Source organism: Aulonocara sp. 'chitande type north' Nkhata Bay, linkage group LG13, assembly GCF_057382095.1.
Source record: "Aulonocara sp. 'chitande type north' Nkhata Bay isolate Kocher_YH1m ecotype deep benthic linkage group LG13, A_spYH_male_GT1.1, whole genome shotgun sequence".
In the NCBI taxonomy this organism is placed as follows: Eukaryota; Metazoa; Chordata; class Actinopteri; order Cichliformes; family Cichlidae; genus Aulonocara; species Aulonocara sp. 'chitande type north' Nkhata Bay.
Window position 1 is genome coordinate 2,544,902 of NC_141356.1, and position 18,032 is coordinate 2,562,933.

At 43.1% G+C, this 18,032-nt stretch overlaps 1 protein-coding gene across 1 annotated transcript in view; it reads left to right on the forward strand.

Moving 5' to 3' along the window:
- Window positions 1–17,619, forward strand: part of LOC147315455 (ras and Rab interactor 2-like) — a 44,258-nt gene extending 26,639 nt beyond the window's left edge. Inside the window, exons 8-12 of the mRNA XM_086258275.1 lie at window positions 6,620–8,206; window positions 13,727–14,035; window positions 14,117–14,248; window positions 14,346–14,509; window positions 14,785–17,619. Of these exons, the coding sequence (XP_086114401.1) occupies window positions 6,620–8,206; window positions 13,727–14,035; window positions 14,117–14,248; window positions 14,346–14,509; window positions 14,785–15,243 (2,651 nt within the window). The 3' untranslated portion in view covers window positions 15,244–17,619. The remainder of the gene's footprint in view (window positions 1–6,619; window positions 8,207–13,726; window positions 14,036–14,116; window positions 14,249–14,345; window positions 14,510–14,784) is intronic.
- The last annotated feature ends 413 nt before the right edge of the window (window positions 17,620–18,032 follow it).

Here is an 18,032-nt window from a genome sequence, read left to right on the forward strand (position 1 = left end):
CAGCTTGAGGCATTAAGGGGTGCTCAAAGGTAGACTTGACTTCTTCTTAAAGAATTCCGTGTGACACGATGATTTGATGACTTTCTTGCCTTTTATTGAAGTGCGTACAGACTTGTTGTCTTAACAACCCCTCCCCCCACAAACAGTCTTTCATTCATAAAAAAGGGCGCCTTTTTGGTGAAGTGACACAATAGTGGCCTTTGTGTTGCTAAAGGTAATTGAGCTACAGTGAATAGTTGATCTAGGAGACGTTTCTGACGTTGATATGAACAAGTATGCTTGTGAGACTCTGTGGGTATTACTTTCACCACTGACTCAGAGGAGAAAAGATCACTGTTGAGTGTGACGTTGTCAGTGTCATGTTACCTATGTCGTGTGGCGCTCCACCTGTGATAACACTGTTGTAGGGAAGGTTTTTTTTAGTAAGGTAACTGACTTTTTGTAATGTTCTTAAAGTTTAGCTTGGCAGCCGGGTCCAAAAGTTGCCCATTAGACACTTCATGTGTACAGATTTTCTATTTGGCTGACAAATTAGGAGGGGAACTTTTAAGATCAATGATATGTTTTTGTATTTAGTCTTGAATTGATTAAGTTTTGATGTTTTGCTTCTGGTTTTCCCTATAATTTATTTTTAAAGTTTGCAAGTTTGCACCATAATAACTTTATCTTTAAAAATGTGCTTAAAGAACTAAGAGCATAAATGACATAAATGTAATGTTGGCGTGAATATTTTAATGGATTCTCACATTAGCTAGTCATTAGTCTCAGTGCAGACCTCGGATCTTTTTAACAGCCAAAAGGGGACAACTTCTTTTGTTTGGGAGGTCTGATCTTCATAGAAGTCTATCCTTGATCTTTTTTTCGCTCTTCTCTGTTGGCAACGAACTCCACTGTCGTGTTCCTGCTCTGCTTAGCTTGTCAACCAATCAGCATTTGACCAGTTGAGCAATGTACTGTTGGGTTGTCAGGGGACTGCATGGGAGCACGTTTGCATTGGTTGAAATTTTGCATGTTCTCCCCATGACTGTATGGCTTCTAACGTAGAAAATGAAAACATACATGGACTCCAAAGACACGCATGATGTAAGTGAAATTGTTCTAAACTGGCCATGGGTGTGTACGGTTGCTATCCATATGTGTTAGCCCTTAGCCAATTCAGAGTTCTTGGCAAGGGCTTAGAGCTAAGTAGATGAATGGATGTTTTTGCCTCCGTGAGTACTTGTTTAATATAAAGCTTCTCAGACCAAGTGGGTCATTAACATTATTATTTAACCCCTAATTTATGTTAATATTAGTAAAGCTGAATTTTTCTAAACACTGTAAGTAATTCAATAACATAAATTGTTTTTTGGGTGTTTTGAACGACACATCAATACTCCCCCCGAACTTCTAATCTGTTTAATATTGTTCCCATTGCAAAAACCTTTGGAAACCATCGCTTTAAACAACATCATTGAATTGTTATTTAATCTTTACAAATAATTTCCTTAGTATAGAAATAAAAGATAAATAAAACATTTCTAATCTTGTATCACTAAATATTTGCCTTTCTTTTGTAGATGTCATCAGGTTCTCAGCCTTTGATCAGTCATATTCCGTCGTGTTTATTTGGCCCTGACTCCATATTCTTTAATATTGTTCCTCCGTCAGTATCAGATCCAGTTATGAACTATTTGTTGCTCAGGTGTGCAGCTGAAACACGTGTTTTGTTGTTGTTGTTTTTTCATGAACTGCTCTATGTAGATATTGGCAAGACACTAGCAAGGCAGGCAACACCAGACTCACCAGAGTGTGTTACTATTATGTTACTTGCAAGTGTCTTAGTTAATTTAACAAGTGAAAAGGAAGGTTAGCACCTCCTGAGAGCGAGTAGCTTCTGTCTGAATGTTAACAATGGGAGTGATAACTTATTAATCAATGCCCGAGCTTTCCTGATTCTTATGCTCAGTATTTGACCTGAGATTCACACTTTCTATTTTGTACCTGTATATTTACTGCAGGCTGTCAAAGCAGAGCTGTAAAGCGTCATTTCCAGGCTCATTAAGAGATCTGTTGGGTTTTGATTGGTTGTTACTGATCTGTTAGTAATAACACTGATCTTGATGATAATCCTTAGGATCAGCTCAGCATGTTGCTAATACACTGTAGAGTCTGGCAACATCCTGGTGTGCTGCCTGATAATCAGATCTACTCCTATGGAAAGCGGCATGTTCATTGATGGAACAGTTTGTTTCATCTGCCACTTGGTTAAGTTGAAGTAGTCTCAGCACTGAGAGAGCCACCACTTCCTCCCTCTGACTTTTTTTTCCTGGCTCCAGTTTGGCAGCCGTAGCTCTGAATGATGTCATACAATTTCCCAGTTCTTACACAAAACCACAGCAAAACACATTCCTGTCTTGGGCTCTGTATGTGCGCACTGTGCAGGACACTTGTGTTCCAGAAGTTTCCAGTTCGTGGGAGTCTTGTTGGTTCCTGGGTTATTCCTGAACATGCTAACTGGTGTTCTCTACTCTGAAGATGACAGTCTGGGACTTCTTCAACCCCTATTGGAAAAAAAATTGCAGTCCATGATTAAAAGCTGGGTCTGCACTAGAGATGGACCGATCCGATATTACGTATCGGTATCGGTCCGATACTGACCTAAATTACTGGATCGGATATCGGAGAAAAATAAAAAATGTAATCCGATCCATTAAATATCACGAAAGCACCTCACAAAACTTGCAACACGCTGTAACTCACCTCAGGTTAGCACGTCGGAGCAGTATGCATCACGTGATAGAGCGGCTGTGGCATGCGGGACCTGTCGGTGGTCTGGATAGCATTTGGAGCTTCGCTAGCAACCCGGCATTTCATCTCCGACAAAGTTATCCCGAGAGAAGTAAAGCAAGTGTGTAAGTCCATCTCTGAATGTTTGTAAAGCATTCCCACGTTAAGCTTAACGAGCGACTGCCTCTCGCTCTCCGGCTGCTACTTCAATCGCGAAACTGCTTAAATGATCAGCTGATCGGCTTTTCTGTCGTGAGTCTCTCTTGTTTGTTTTTGGCCCACTTTGCACCAGAAAGAGCAAACCAGCGGCTGAACAACAGCAGCACGTTTAAGCTTGATCAGCTGTTGTTAGAATTTATTTATTATTACATTCTACTCGAGGATCTTTTTCTACGTAGCTGACGGCTGGTAACTGTGCAGGGGCGGATCTAGCAAAGTTTAGCCAGGGGGGCCGATAGGGCATTAACTGGGAAAAGGGGGCACAAAGACATACTTTTCTTTCTTATTCTCATTTAAAATGTCGAGCTTTTAATAAATAATTATCTGACACCCAAAGAAACTGATGGACATTATGGACAATGCTGGGCATCCTCTGCACACGGCCATAAACAATCAGAAGAGTCTGTTCAGTGACAGGTTGCTTCTCCCCAAGACAAGAACTAACAGACTTAAAAACTCCTTTGTCCCACACGCCATCAGACTGTTTAACTCCTCTCTGGAGGGGAGAGGGAGGGGAAACAGGAGGACAAAGGAGGGGGGAACAACTAAGCTGTAGTGCCTCTTCACCTCACTGTACAATACCTTGTGCAATACTTTTTGTAAATAGTCAACAGTGCAATAGACCTCAATACTTGAAATGTGCAATTCACTTGTATTTTTATTTTTTATTCCTATTTATTCTATTTATCCCCTTTGTATATTTTATTTATATTTGTCTCTGTATTTATATATGTGTGTGTGTGTGTGTGTGTGTGTGTGTGTGTGTGTATATATGTATATGTATGTGTATATATATATATATATATATATATATATATATATATATATATAAAAAACAGTTCTGTAACTGTAACTTCGGTCGTTGCTGTGCTTTTTTTGGAAGTCGAATTTCCCAGAGGAACCCACCCGAGGGATTAATAAAGTTCTATCTTATCTTATCTCTTATCTTATATAGTGACTATTAAGTCTAATATATATACCCTAGTAAGCTATAGTACTTTTTCCTTTGGGAAGGTACCATCTGTGCAGTCTGCAATTTTGTTGAAGAAAGATGTTGAATCTATTTAATATTTCTTGAAAAATAATTGATTTCTGTGCATTTTTTTTCACACTGCATCAAATTAAGGTTGATTACGTTGATTAAGCATCATGAGGTGGAGCGTGAGGGGTGGTTCCCTATTTTTTATTTATTTATTTTTGTTGTTGCTGGGAGTTGGAACCCTATTAGTTAGGTTGCTTAATATTTACGCTAAGTACTCTTTAAAATACCAGAATAGGGAGGATGGTGTAGGTTTAAGTTTATTAGATTGATCAGTATTGCTGAACTATGAAATATTTTTTTTTGTATACAGGTATAACAGAATAGCTTTAGTGTAGTTGTTGTTTTAAACTTGAGTATGAACTTGCAGACTTGCAAAATGCAGCAAGATATTTAAAAAACAGTTTTGTTGATTAAAAAACACTATATTGGATTCATATCGGTATCGGCAGATATCCAAATTTATGATATCGGTATCGGACATAAAAAAGTGGTATCGTGCCATCTCTAGTCTGCACCAGGGAATCCACCAATGTAGTCTGCCAAGAAGAGTGGTTATATCTAACCAGAACTATGCCGAAAGCTTTTTGGTGGCTACTGAAGGTGCATGATTAAGGTGCAACTTGCTATGGGAAATTTAACCGAATATTCTCGGGATGTATGTATGATTTTGATCCAAAATAAATTCAAACTTGTATGGCCAGTTTTTGTAGGGTTTTTTTTTTTTTAATTTTATTTGACATCATTAAAGATGTATGCTGTATAATCATTCCACCCTGGAAAAAGAGCAGTTCAAAGAAATCATTAAAATCCCAACCCTGACATTCCCATCATCAGTATGTGTAAACTTTTAGCACAACTGTAACGAATGTACAAAGAAGTTTTTCAGCAAGTCTGAGAAGTAAAGGTTACTTATAGAGAGAATAAACATCAGCAGCGCAAGACGGAAATGGGGGGATGGACTTGTTTTGGTTTGCCACGCAGCTTCATGTGAAAGGGGAGAGGAGAGGTGGGTTGAGTGTGCCAACAGCCCGCCCACACCCTTATTAACACAAGTGAGTCATAACAAAGAGGGAGTGCGAGTGAGCCACAGAAACCAGCAGAGTTTCAGCCTGCAGAGACGCAGTGTCCTCTAAACACAAAGTTAGACTGACATCAGCAGTTCGCCTGTGCCATTCAGCTTTGGGTCACAGTAAGTACTGTTGTTTCCTCTCTGCTGTGTGTGAAGGAGCTGCACTGTGTCTGGCACTAATATTTCTCATATGCCGTTGTTTCCTCTGCTGTGTGTTTGTCTGGTACGGCTCAGACTCCAAGTGCTCAACAAAGAGTTGTGTTAAAATTGTTTAGTGCCATTTCTCTCTTTCTTTCCTCTGTTGAGAAAAGCTCCTAACAGCATGAAGGAGCATTTAGAGGTTTTTGGCATTTGTTTTATTTAGCGGGGCTTTTACTGGGAGTTGATGGGAGCACTGCTGAGCATTTTCCTGCTCTTCGCTGAACTGTTGGATCTATAAACGTGTCGGCTCCCAGTAAAACCGTGGAAAAAAAAGATAGCTGACTCTGTTTATTTTCTTGGCACATTTTTTGCTTTTGAAAGCAAACCACCCAATAAATAGCTCTTCTACTTCACTCCAACTTGATTCTGCAGTGAGAAGCTGTTTGACTGCAGTGGGCAGAAGGATCTTTTACTTGATTGTGTTTTACACAGCCTCGCTGAGGGACATCACAGGCAAGTTGGACTGTTCAGCAGATGCAGTTTGAGATAATTGTGAGCAATGGTGATGCTTTCTTTGTTAAATGGTGCTCTAATATTGCAATGAAATCTAAACAGAATTATTTTGGCCCTTATTAGTCAATATTCGTGGCACTCATGCCTCCAAAGCTTTTGAGGGTGAAACAGTTCAAATTTCTTACTTACAGAAAAATATTGTTACATGATACTAGACTGTAATATTTGAATTCATGAGTCTCCCTCATCTTGCCATATGTTTCTTGTCTTTTGGCTGTTAGATTATGACAAAAAACGCAGTTATTATTCTTAGTCAGTGATTAAAATCTCCGTTAATTAACAAGGTTATTCATTAACTTGATAAGTCAAGTATTTATTGATTTCTTTTTACAGGGGATTTCCTTGGACATAAAGTCTGATTCGAATTAAAAGCAAACACAAAGGATTTATAGGAAATGTTTCCCATTTTTTCCCTTGATTTTTCTTACTTTCATCATTTATGAAAGCCAAATTGTGGCTGAACTTGAAATCTAATCAGTCCTGTTTTTATCTGAAAGCTGTGAAAAGGCAACTCTGATAAATTTGTTTATAGGTTATAGGGCTCATGGCCTTGGGGATTCGTTTTAGCAGATCAGGTCAATCACAGTAACACACTATCACTTTATGATTATGGTCATGGTCAAAATAATCTGAGGTAATGAAGTTGTATGGAAGTCTGTAAAAGCTTACAAAACATTTATTTAGGGTATTATACAAGTATTGTTTACACAATGTTGATATTTAATTTAGACATTTCATGGTTACTGTTAAAAAAACAATAGAAAACAATATGAACACAAGATCTTTCATTTGCTGTTTCTTTTTAGGCTTCTGGGATGTTCCATTGTGCAGCAGGAGGAAGAGCCCAGTGTCGTTGACGGGGACAGCAGCCCCTGACAGACCACCCCCACCTGCCCACAGACCAGTGTCCTCAACAGCTACCTCAGGACGCCCTCGGCTTCAAACTCGCACCCCATCTGAGCTTGAGTGTTGCCAAGCCAATGGAGCGCTGTGCTTCATCAACCCCCTCTTCCTAAAGGTCCACCAGCCAGATGATAATCAGAGCTTCACTCCCAACATCCCCGACACAGGAAAGCAGGACCTGAGAGAGGAAGCTGACAAAAGAAAAGGCAGCAGTAAGGAAGCTCAGGTTTGCAGCTCAGATCACAGCCACAGCAGCCAGTCACAGCAAGAAAACCTGCAGAACCCTGACAGAAACACAGAGCTACACACCAGCACAAGTCACAAACTCAGCGGGCCAGAAAGCGTGACACGATTTCCACCACCTCGGCCACCTCCACCTCGCTTTACAGCACAGCAAACAGCCCCTCCTGTTCGGCAGCGCAGCATGCCCGAAAAGATCTCCTGGATCAAGGAGAAGGTGGAGGAGAGGGAGCGAGGCAGCAGCCTCCTTTCTCGCCTTGGCTCCTCGCTAAGTATCAGCCCCTCATCCTCTCCGCCTAAGAGACTTAGCATCAGCTCACCTATATCCATCCCCCGGCCATCACTGCCCCTCTCTCTGCCATCTCTGTCCTCATCTCCACGTCGAACCAAAGCCTCACCAACATCCAGTCTAGAGGACGCTCAGTGTCACCGAGCTCTGGAGGACGACACCATTGAGAAGGCCCTAATCAGAGCCAAACTATCCCGGCAAAAGGCTCTACCCTGCTCCCAGAACTCCTGCAGTCCCCCAGACTCCACCGTGGTGACAGCAGTCGAGCATGGAGAGGTGGGCGGAGGAGAGGAAGAAAGAGTTGACGAATGCAGCGGGGGCAGCCAGCGGCTCAGTGACATGAGCCTCTCCACAGACTCGTCAGACTCGCTGGATTTCTCTCAGTCCTCAGCTTTCTTTATGCCTCCTATGCATGACCCCAGCCCCCCCACTGAGGCTGACTTCAACACCCACCTCCCCCTCTCCATCCCACCGTCCCACCTAGGTTTCTGCAGTATGGAGGACGATGACGACGATGAGGATGAAGATGACGAAGAGGAACCCGACTATGGCGTCAGCCTGGAGAGCGATCAGGACCAAGACCAGGACCTGACCATGGTGCCACCTGGACACCGCACAAAGCGTCGCCCCAGTGCCAGTGCCCTGGTCCTCCAGAAGGCCCTGCGAGGCCATTTTCGCAAAGTGAGTGGCGTTTTCAACTCGCTGCTCACACCTGAGAAGAGGGCGATCCGTAAAGTGGTAGAGCTGTCCAGAGATAAGAGCTCGTACTTCGGCTCCTTGGTGCAGGACTATCTGAGCTACATGGGCGAGGGTGCGGGCACCCAGGCATGGCAGGGATACGACTCCGGACTGGACCTGCTGCAGACTCTCCGGCAGTTTATCACACAGATGAAGAGCTACCTTCGACAGAGCTCCGAGATGGAGCCGCCCATCGAGAGCCTGATCCCAGAAGACCAGATCGGTGAGTTTGCAGTGCAGAGTGTGGTCCTCCATCATTTTACTTTAGCACAGAGCTTTATTTTCTCACCTGTGTTTTCCCAGACATTGCACTGACCCTCCAATACTAACATCATAGAGGACAATGTCAGCTTGTTGCTTTAATGACAGCATCTACACCAAAGACAGTTTGCACCACTCCTCTCAGATCACTGCTGAAGTAGCCGCTCTGCACAGTTGCAACATTTCTACCTTTTTTAAGCTTCTGATCTCATCGTTTCTCAGCAGGTAGTCAGCTCCCTGCATGACTGCAGATAAATGTGACTATTTCTAGGAAGTGTGAATGAGTGACACATTCAGAAATCTTAATCATTGTGGAAAATCACAGTCACATTAACTCCAATTAATGCACATGTAGCAGTTTCACTTCAGTATTTTAGCAGTGAACACTGGAAAACGCTTTGTGTGTCTACTTTAGAAGCAGAATGCAAATCTCTATTGAAGCAATAATTGTGTTTGCATTTCTCTGTTACTGCCCTTTTACTATTTTTATCCTTTTTTTCCTATCTTACAATGTCTTTAAAGCACTTTGGAGGAGGACAGCCAGAGACAACTACACAACCACACACACGCACATACAATGTCTCACTGACACACACACACACACACCTGCCGGAAGAGTCTGAATCATTTAGGCCAAGATTCAGTGGCCACATTAGACCTTGGACAGAAACATGTAAACACAGAGCACAAAGAGGGTTTTATCTGTGGAGGAAGGAGCCCACTTCACCAACCTGTTTTTACTGGCCTCGTTCAGAAAGTTGAGCAAAGGGCTGCAACTATGAAGTCATGAATTGGGTGGAGAAGTGCTGACAGTTGACTTTGTAATGTTTTTTCACCTGTAAGAAAGTTTGTTTGTGTATCAGGATTGAAGGATCCATTTTTTTCCAAAGCTCCACCCGGAGCAGAACAGGGTATCTCCATCTCTGCTCATTTCATTATAAATAGTTTGGAATGCTAAGGAAGCATTCTGGGAAGCATCCTTTTGGATTTGGACGTGTGAAAAACTCCACAGGCTGTTCAGCCGCTAGAAAATGGAAAACGTTGCTTAACACACCTTTAAAGCCAGAAACATTTTCATTATGTTCCATTTTCCCCTTGATAAATAATTTGATTGACAGCTACAATCGGTGTGGTGTCTGAAGGGAAAACTAAAATTGAAAGAGCAGCTTTGTGTTTCCATTGTTGCGTGTTGTGGCCCCCTCTCGTGCCCACTCTCTGAATGGCTTGTTTTTCTCAGGGATGACACACTGGGAACTGCTGCGGCTTTTACTTCTTGGAACACTTACACAACATTTAGTTGTGGCAGCTTCAGAGAGTGTTTTCTGTTGAGCTCAAAGGCCGGCTGGCCCAGATGCCTCTGGATGGCCGTCTGCCAAGTCATGCAACCGGTCTCGGTCCAACTCCAGCTCTCCAATCAGAGGAGAGGATTAGACGCAAGCCCCCATCACACTGTGCCTCTCCCTGCCCTTCACTCTTTGTTTTTAATCTGTGGTTCTTCAATCTCTCCCTCTCGCACTTGACACTGCCAGTAGGTGGTGTGAGAAAATGACATAATGTGAATTAGATGAAACCGAGAGGTGACCTAAAACAAGATGTACCATCAGGCCATCTGTGTTGTAGATGATGTATGGTTTTTGGGAGTAGGTCGATTTCAAATATGGAGGCCACCTCTGTGCTTGTTGTGCTCCTTCATCACCCCAGCTGTGTATGTGTTCAGGATGGGGAGGGGGAGTAGGGGGCAGGGGAAAATAGAGTCTGTTGTGTTGAAGTCATCCCACACAGAGAGGCTGTCCTCCAGCAGACAGCCTGAGCCAGATCAACATCAAGCAGGTCTAACTTATTGATGATGTTATCATATGCACACCTTGGGACTCTGGCTTTTACTTATAGCTCTGATGATACTTTTATTCCGCTGTTGCTTTTAGGTCACATATCAGCTCAGAAATTCACTTCTTGTACAGACAAATGACACATAACATGCTAATTAACATGTTTATTGATGCTGGAAGGTGGATTTTATTTCCTTCAGACAGATCCACACTAGATATTCATATATATATAAAAGACCACACTGCAGTCGTCGTCTTGCTGTTTTGAAACTGGAAGTGATGAGCAAGTGTTGGAGCTGAAAACGTAAACTTTTTTGTTTGTTTGTTTGTGGGTTTTTTGCGTTATTCACATTGGTCTTGCTTTATCCTGCTAATGACCAAGTGACTTTAGTGAACACATTCAAGAGGAGTTTATGGGATCAAAGGTCAAAGTAGATGAGGTCTGCTGTTCTGTAGATGTCTTAAACATGCTGCTGGTATGACGAGGACGAATCAAAATGCTATTTTTATGGTTCAGATTATAAGCAGGAAGTCAACAATCTGTGTAGCTTCTGGCTTCAGTGACAGAACAGATACTCACTACTGTTCCTGATTTCAGCAGGCTATTTATAGTTCAAGGAGACAGTCACTTTGTGTACACACACACACACACACACACACACACACACACATATTGTGTGTGTGAGTGTATAATGGTATTTGATGTGGTCTCACTGTTATTTTATCTTCACCAAATGGATGGTGGATAAAAGGTTCAGCTGTTCCCCGTAGACAGTATTATGTGAGACCGCCCAGCTGCAGCAGACAAGGTGATTGGTTAAAGGCTGCGTGGAGGATGCTTGGTGAGAGGATGTTTATATTCAGAGGGGAAGACACAAGAAGTGTGTAAGTTTGTGTGTGATTGCTAGCTTTCCCTGGCCTTGGCTGATAAGTTGTCCCCAGGAAAATGGGTGCCACTGTGATGTCTGCAGTCCATCTGTGATCCAGGACACAGGACACTGTGACATTTCCTTAACCCTGCTCTCACATTATTTTAAGGTGGATGCATGCATGCAATCTAAAGAAGCACAGAGTCAACGTGCGGAAAACTTCAGACCGCAGGCTAAAATATGTTCACACTTTTACAAGCCTATAAGCACAGAGCTTTAGTCTGAGGAGTCTCATTAGTGTGTCTGTAAATCTGGACATGTCCCTCTTTAGGGTGACTTGGACACAGCTCTTAACTAATGTCCACAGTGAGGAATGTTGGCACTGTTTTTAATTACTTAGGCAGAGCAGTGGAGACTGCAGGAAAGAAAACTCTCCCAATTTAAAAAGCCCACAGCTATGAGTTTTGTCCTTCTAGTTGTTAACCAAAATGCTCACAAGTTAGGTTTTAACGGTTAGATATCAAATTTACTGTTCACTACCGAAAGCTGACATCAGAAGCTATTTTTCAAGCAAATGGGACCAAACTCCACTGGTTCCAAGTTCTGCAATAGCAGCAATTGCTGCTTCTCTCAGATTTCTAGCTTTGGGAAAAGGAGGCAGGGCGGCGAGTATTTTAGACTGTTGGTAAAACTTTAGAAGCCATTTAAAAAATGGTTAAAAGTAATTTAAAAAAAAAAAACGCAGACCGATGAGACGTTTAGGGGAAAAGACCAGATCACAACAACAGCTGCCTCGAGACACTTTATATTGTAAGGTAAAGCTCCTACAATCATGCAGACAGAGCGTCAGCATTCAGATGAGTCTCTATCAGCAGCCAGAAAGAGTGGGAAGGAAAAACTCCCTTTGAACAGGAACAAACAGCCATGTTGTTATTCTTAGACTCCAGTTCTTCATTACCGACAGTTGAAAATAGACCTTGTTTATTTGCGCAGCTCCTTTGTGAAGCTGTTGAAGCAAAATTCCTGCACTTTGTAAACAAAGAGATTGAACAGGAGGTGGAGTGAGGGATATTCCCCCGAGTGACATCACACAAAACTGTGTGAACCCGAGTGGTCATTGTTTGAAACTTTGGCCAACTTTAATAATAATAATATGAACTACATAATAGTATTTAATATATTTGACAGAAATGGGTTCCCCCTTTTTGATTGATCAAATGTTTCAAAATTACATGAAATGAGGAAAAAAGGAAGCGGTCGTTTCAGACAGTGGTGTCGTAATATCATTTTTTCAAGCTTTTCTTTGGAAATACTTGAACAGTTCAGTTTGGTGTGACTTCCATCTTTGCCAAGCTGCAGAGCGTTACGGTAAGGAACGTCAGTGGTGACATGTAGTGGCAGGTAGGTGGTTTCCAGTGAGTGAAAGATCTTGTCATGGAGATAAGCCACAGTCACACCCTGGATTATCAGTGTTTGTTGACACAGAGAGTTTAAGCACTGGCGAAATCTGCTCACTCCTCATTCTTAATCCGTGGCAGCAAGCAGTGATAACAGAATCATGCAGAGCACCTTGTTTTCTGTCAGTTGGTACACAGTGATGGAATGAGGAAGTGAGAATGTGCTGCTGGAGAGTTGCCAGCTTGGTTCTCTGATGCAGCTCCAGTAGGCGTACATCTGGAGGAGTGGAGGAATCTCACAGACATGCGTGAAGCAGACTCGGACTTTGATACTTCATCGGGAGGAAGCTGATGGAGATGGGTTCATGTGGCGGAAAGGTGTGTGTGTGTGTGTGTGTGTGTGTGTGTGTGTGTGTGTGTGTGTGTGTGTGGATTTGCTCAGCCAGAGAAACTGCTGACTCCATATTCCTAGAGAACAGTCAGCATCTCTCACACATTCCTTATTCAGCAGGGCTGTGGTTTGGCCTCCTGCTCGTGTGTTAGTCAGACTGCACAAGCCGAAGAAGCTCATGATGGTTTGACTCCTCCTAGCTGAACTTTGAGCTGCACACATGGTCGTCAATAGGAACTTGATTTACACACATGATGATGACAAGTAGAACTGATCTGATCGCGACACCCTTCTAACAGCTTGTAGCTCTTAAATCATGGCTCACGGTACACAATGAATTTGGTATGCAGTAAACATGGGTAAAATTATTAATGTCACAGCTAAAACATGTCTCACTCAGTGATCTGTGGACCCTCTTGATCTCATATCACAGGTTGTATTTTATCACTGTGTAGGTGTTCAGATAGAAAACAGTAAGTGGGAGAGCACTTCCTTCAAGAGAGATGGTATCTAAAAACACACCACTATTGCACTGACTCATATTCACTGATGTGCTTTCCTCTTGTGGAATCTTTACTTGTTTTTTTTAATTTAGACTCCACTGACATTTGTTTTCTAATATGCGACTCACACGTACACATTACTTACGCACTTGATGGTGGGTGTGGCTGATGCAGGTGGGGGTAATTTTCCTGCTTCACAGAAACAATAATCAGCTACTTGGAGGGCATGCTAATGGGTCTTTTAGCAGTTAGCATGATCCAGGCTTGCTTGCCTTTTAGTAACTTAGCTCATGTACCTCTGGGAGCAAAGTCACTGTAGTGATTAGCGGTGTCCTTCATTTAGAGCCAGACAGACTGCACCAGCAGCTGCCTGGCGTTTGTGATGTTTGTATTATGTGTTTTGATTTGCTAGCAGCTATGCTGAACTTTCCTCAGCTCACTAACGGTTTATTTGTGCGAAACACTGAAAGATTCTCTTTGCGCTCGTCCACAGACCAAGTCCTGGAGAAAGCAATGCATAAGTGTGTCCTGAAGCCCCTCAAGGCCGTAGTGAGCAGCGCCCTGCAGGAATTCCAGATACGCAGTGGGGAGTGGCAGGAGCTGAAGGAGAACCTGTCCCAGGCCAAGGCCAGGCAGCCACAGGAAATGGGCGTGGCCGACGCGCAGCCCCCGGACACAGTGGCCATAGAAAAGATCAAACACAAGTTCCACACCATGTGTAAACTGTACTCTCCAGAGAAGAAGGTCAGCATGCTGCTCAGAGTCTGCAAACTGATCTACACCATCATGGAGGACAACTCAGGTACAGATGAAAACCACACCCACACCCACAGTCAGTGTCGCATGGCAGGAATGATGAGTGAACCTGCTGTGTGTTTGACAGGTCGTCTGTATGGTGCTGATGACTTCCTGCCCATGCTGACCTATGTGTTGGCCCAGTGTGACATGCCTCAGCTGGACAATGAGATACTCTACATGATGGAGCTGCTGGACCCCTCACTGCTGCATGGAGAAGGTGTGGCACTTTTCCATGGAAACCAGCACAATCTACCCCATCCTCCACCCCCCACATAATTAACAGTGTGCCGCTGTGTGTGCGTGTTGATGTGCAGGTGGCTACTACCTGACCAGTGCGTATGGAGCCATGTCTCTGATCAAGAACTTCCAGGAGGAGCAAGCAGCCAGAGTGCTGAGCTCTGAGACCAGAAACACACTCCACCAGTGGCACCGCCGCCGCACCACCCAGCGCTCTGCACCATCCATCGATGACTTCCAGGTGAGAACACACAAATAAGTTCACTCAGTGCAAAAGGTTTCTGTGACGCTGGCAGATTAGCACTGCTTTAGAGGTTGTCTTTTAGCTTCAGAGTTGATTTTGATATTTTTATACACCAGTATTTTCAAAAGCAACACCACCCAGTACAGCCTCTCAGCTTCGAAAACATGGCAAGGAGGATTTTCGGTGTTTAACTGCAATCAAAAACATCTGAGTCTTCAGGCTTCGTATGTTTGCTCTCTGAACACTGACCGTCTCCTCTGACTGTCCCTCAGAACTACCTGCGGGTTGCTTTGCAGGAGCTGGACAGCGGCTGCACAGCCAAGACCCTGCAGGTGCAACCTTATGCCACCGTGGAGGAGGTGTGCCAGCTGTGCGCCCGCAAGTTCAAAGTGTCTGACCCCGAAAACTACGGCCTGTTCCTGTTGATGGAGGGCAGCAGCCAACAGCTGGCCCCAGACACCCACCCTCAAAAGATAAAGGCTGAGCTGCACAGCCGCCCGCAAGCCGGTCCCTTCTACTTCGTCTTCCGTCGCGTGGCCAGTAGCAGCACCGCCCAGCTATCTGCTCCCCTTCATGTGGCGCCCAACCTCAACGACCTCACCGTGACCTCTGACACAAAGGCCAACCTGAACGACCTCAGCACGGACCTGTCGACTGACTCCCCCAAACCCAGAGTCAGCTTAGGCCTGAGCCTGCCACCGAGCCACCTCAGCAGCTCCATCTCTGTGTGACTGTAGCAGCGAGCAGAAGCCTGAACAAGCTCTTTGTCTGCCGCAGTGTCACCCATAACTCCAGTAAACAAAAACATGTGGAGACACATGAGCTGGGCTCAGCGCTGTGGCGTGCCAGTCTTTGCAAAGCCGGACTTCTCCTTTCTTAGTCTGGGGAAGGTTCTGTCTGACAGGCCAGTTATTTGTCTTCCTGCTCTGGATTTCTTATCAGGGTAACTTTGTGGTAAACAGCTCTGTCAGTTGCTGTTTCCACCTCCTGATGGAGGGAATCTGAGCTCAGACACATGGGACAGTTCCTTTAAGTATACAAATAGATGTAGGTTATATATGTCATTTAAGTTTACGTCTCACAGTTGCTGGTAAACTGTAACTTTATTGTTTGAATTTTAAAAAGATAATCCTTCAGATTGTTGATTTGTGTGGATTTAGCGGCACCTGGTGGTGACTGATGCACAAAGCCATTTAAAAAAGAGAGAATGAAGCCACTTCTAATACAACAACAAACAAAACAATGTTATTAATAATAATAATACTAAAAACCCAGCATGCAATGCGCTGGACAGTCTGATTTCTTTATTAAAAAAGAGAAAAGATTCTAGTGGTTTCATGGTAAATGTGCTATTGTTAATAATGATTATTACTAACAAAATATATATAATAGGTATAAGGTTATATAGGTTTGCAATGATTCACTCATTCTTAAGAAGCATATGAAAAAAAATTGAATGTAATAAAATATAAACAGAGCTGATGTCCCAATCATTTGGACCAAACTGTTACCTGACCTGGCTAGCCACCATTGTTTAGGTGCAGCAGCTACAGAGGTGTGAGCAGACCTCCACCTTTCTCACTCAAATGACTTCACACTACATCTAAACAAACTTGGATTTAAAAGATACAAAAATTGGTGGGATTCCCCTTTAACAGAATGCAGAAATTTAAGAGACGCTGTTTTTTTTTGTTGATGACGGTGTTTTGTCATTTTTTTTGTTCCATAGTTGTCCCCACCATCTGCTGGATTTAAAGGGAATTGTTGATGCTGACGTAGAATGAGATGTGTCAGCGTGATCAGATCATCTGAAGGATTAACTTTGTAAAATTTAGCTCATGCATGTAGTTTGTGTTTAATGTTAGAAAAGGCAGGTGTTGCCAGTGTTTGTGTATTTACTGACAGTATCCTGGTGATATGAACGAGGCTCTTTCAGACCTGAGAAATGTTGCTGGTTATCGTTTCAGACCGTAGGGGTGGAACAGTTCTCCAAAGCCGTGGTTTCCCTTCATACCTCGGTTTTCGTTAGAGGAGAAGAAAAAGATTTTACTTGACCCCGACCTCATTATGAACAAAACGGATTCACTGGTTACCTGAATGGTCTGTAAATAGTAACCAGGCATTGACAGCTTCATATCACGGTCCAGGGAGACACGACCATGGCGTGACACTGTGGGTGTTTGTGTTACAGTTTCTGAATTGTTCCACTCCTATGAGAGTGATATGTGACAGATCCTGCGGCCGGCTGCCCCGTCTCTGTACTACTGACAAAGGCCTTTAACCCGGGTGGTAAGAACATGTATGAAGACACTGTGTGGACATCTAAGCTGGTCTGAGGTCCCACAGTCACACACGTTGAAAGGAAGGTGTAGAGGGTACCGTGATGATGGAGGGGAAAGTACTGAGAAGGACCTGCAGTACAGCGTAGCGTTGATTTTGGTGCTGTTGATCCAAATGCTTAAATTATAAGGTTTCAGGTAATCAGCATATAAATATATACACATTTACCAGTGTCAGTGTCCATTGTTTATCTGCCTGAAGTGCTGAAAGACTCTGAAACAGTCATTTTAAATTCCAGATTTTATTGTTTCCCTTGGCACAAAATAGAAAAAGAGCAGTAAAAATAAAATGAATGAAGGAATGAAAATATGAAATCAGCTATAGGCCAAATAATTATAAACATCAGCGTCAGCCCAAAATTTCACAATCAGCACATCTTGAGTTTGAACAATTGGAAAAGCTGAAAAAGATGCTCATGCAGTGAATGAACTGAAGTGCAGTGCTCTGTTCAGTCCTGTTTTACGCAGGATGAAGTGTAACAGCTGAAACAGGGAAGTGAAAGTGTTGCTGAGTAGCATTAATCTTGTACAGAGCCTGTCGTGCAGACCTCTGTGGGCCAAGTCTTCAGCGTCTGAATTTATACCTACTGCCATGTTCCTCTAACATTCTTTGAGTATTTATATGTCTCTGTGCGGGAATTTTTCACAGATGGCTTTTCAATGTTAAAAATGTTCTTCATGGTGTCAAAATATCTTTAGTATCCAGGAGACATCCTGCTTATCATCCATGTCAGAAATATTCTTTTTGCACTCAATAAATGGTGGAAATGGAAATACTGTCTGTGCATTTGTTTGATCAATGCTCTGCTGTTGAGTCCCGTTACTGTTTCCTGCCGCCAGAGGGGGCTTGTGCCTCATTGATGCTGCATGAAGACTTGAAGATGAAAATGACCTCACACAAACAGGATGTATAACCACAGAAAATACACGTAACAGGCAGAACATGTGGCACCTATCATGTTTGTAGAATTTAGACTAAATTGTTATAGAATAATATCCTGTGTTTGACCAATACATTTTTCTAATAGTTTAACAAGCCCTCCTTCAGATGAAATGATAAAATCCTGGACTATTTGACCGTTTAATTTTTTTTTACTATGTTACTGCCTTGGAATGGTGACTACACCTATTGCACTGTAACTATGGGGAGAATTCCAGGTCCACTCATCCAGCCTTAATTA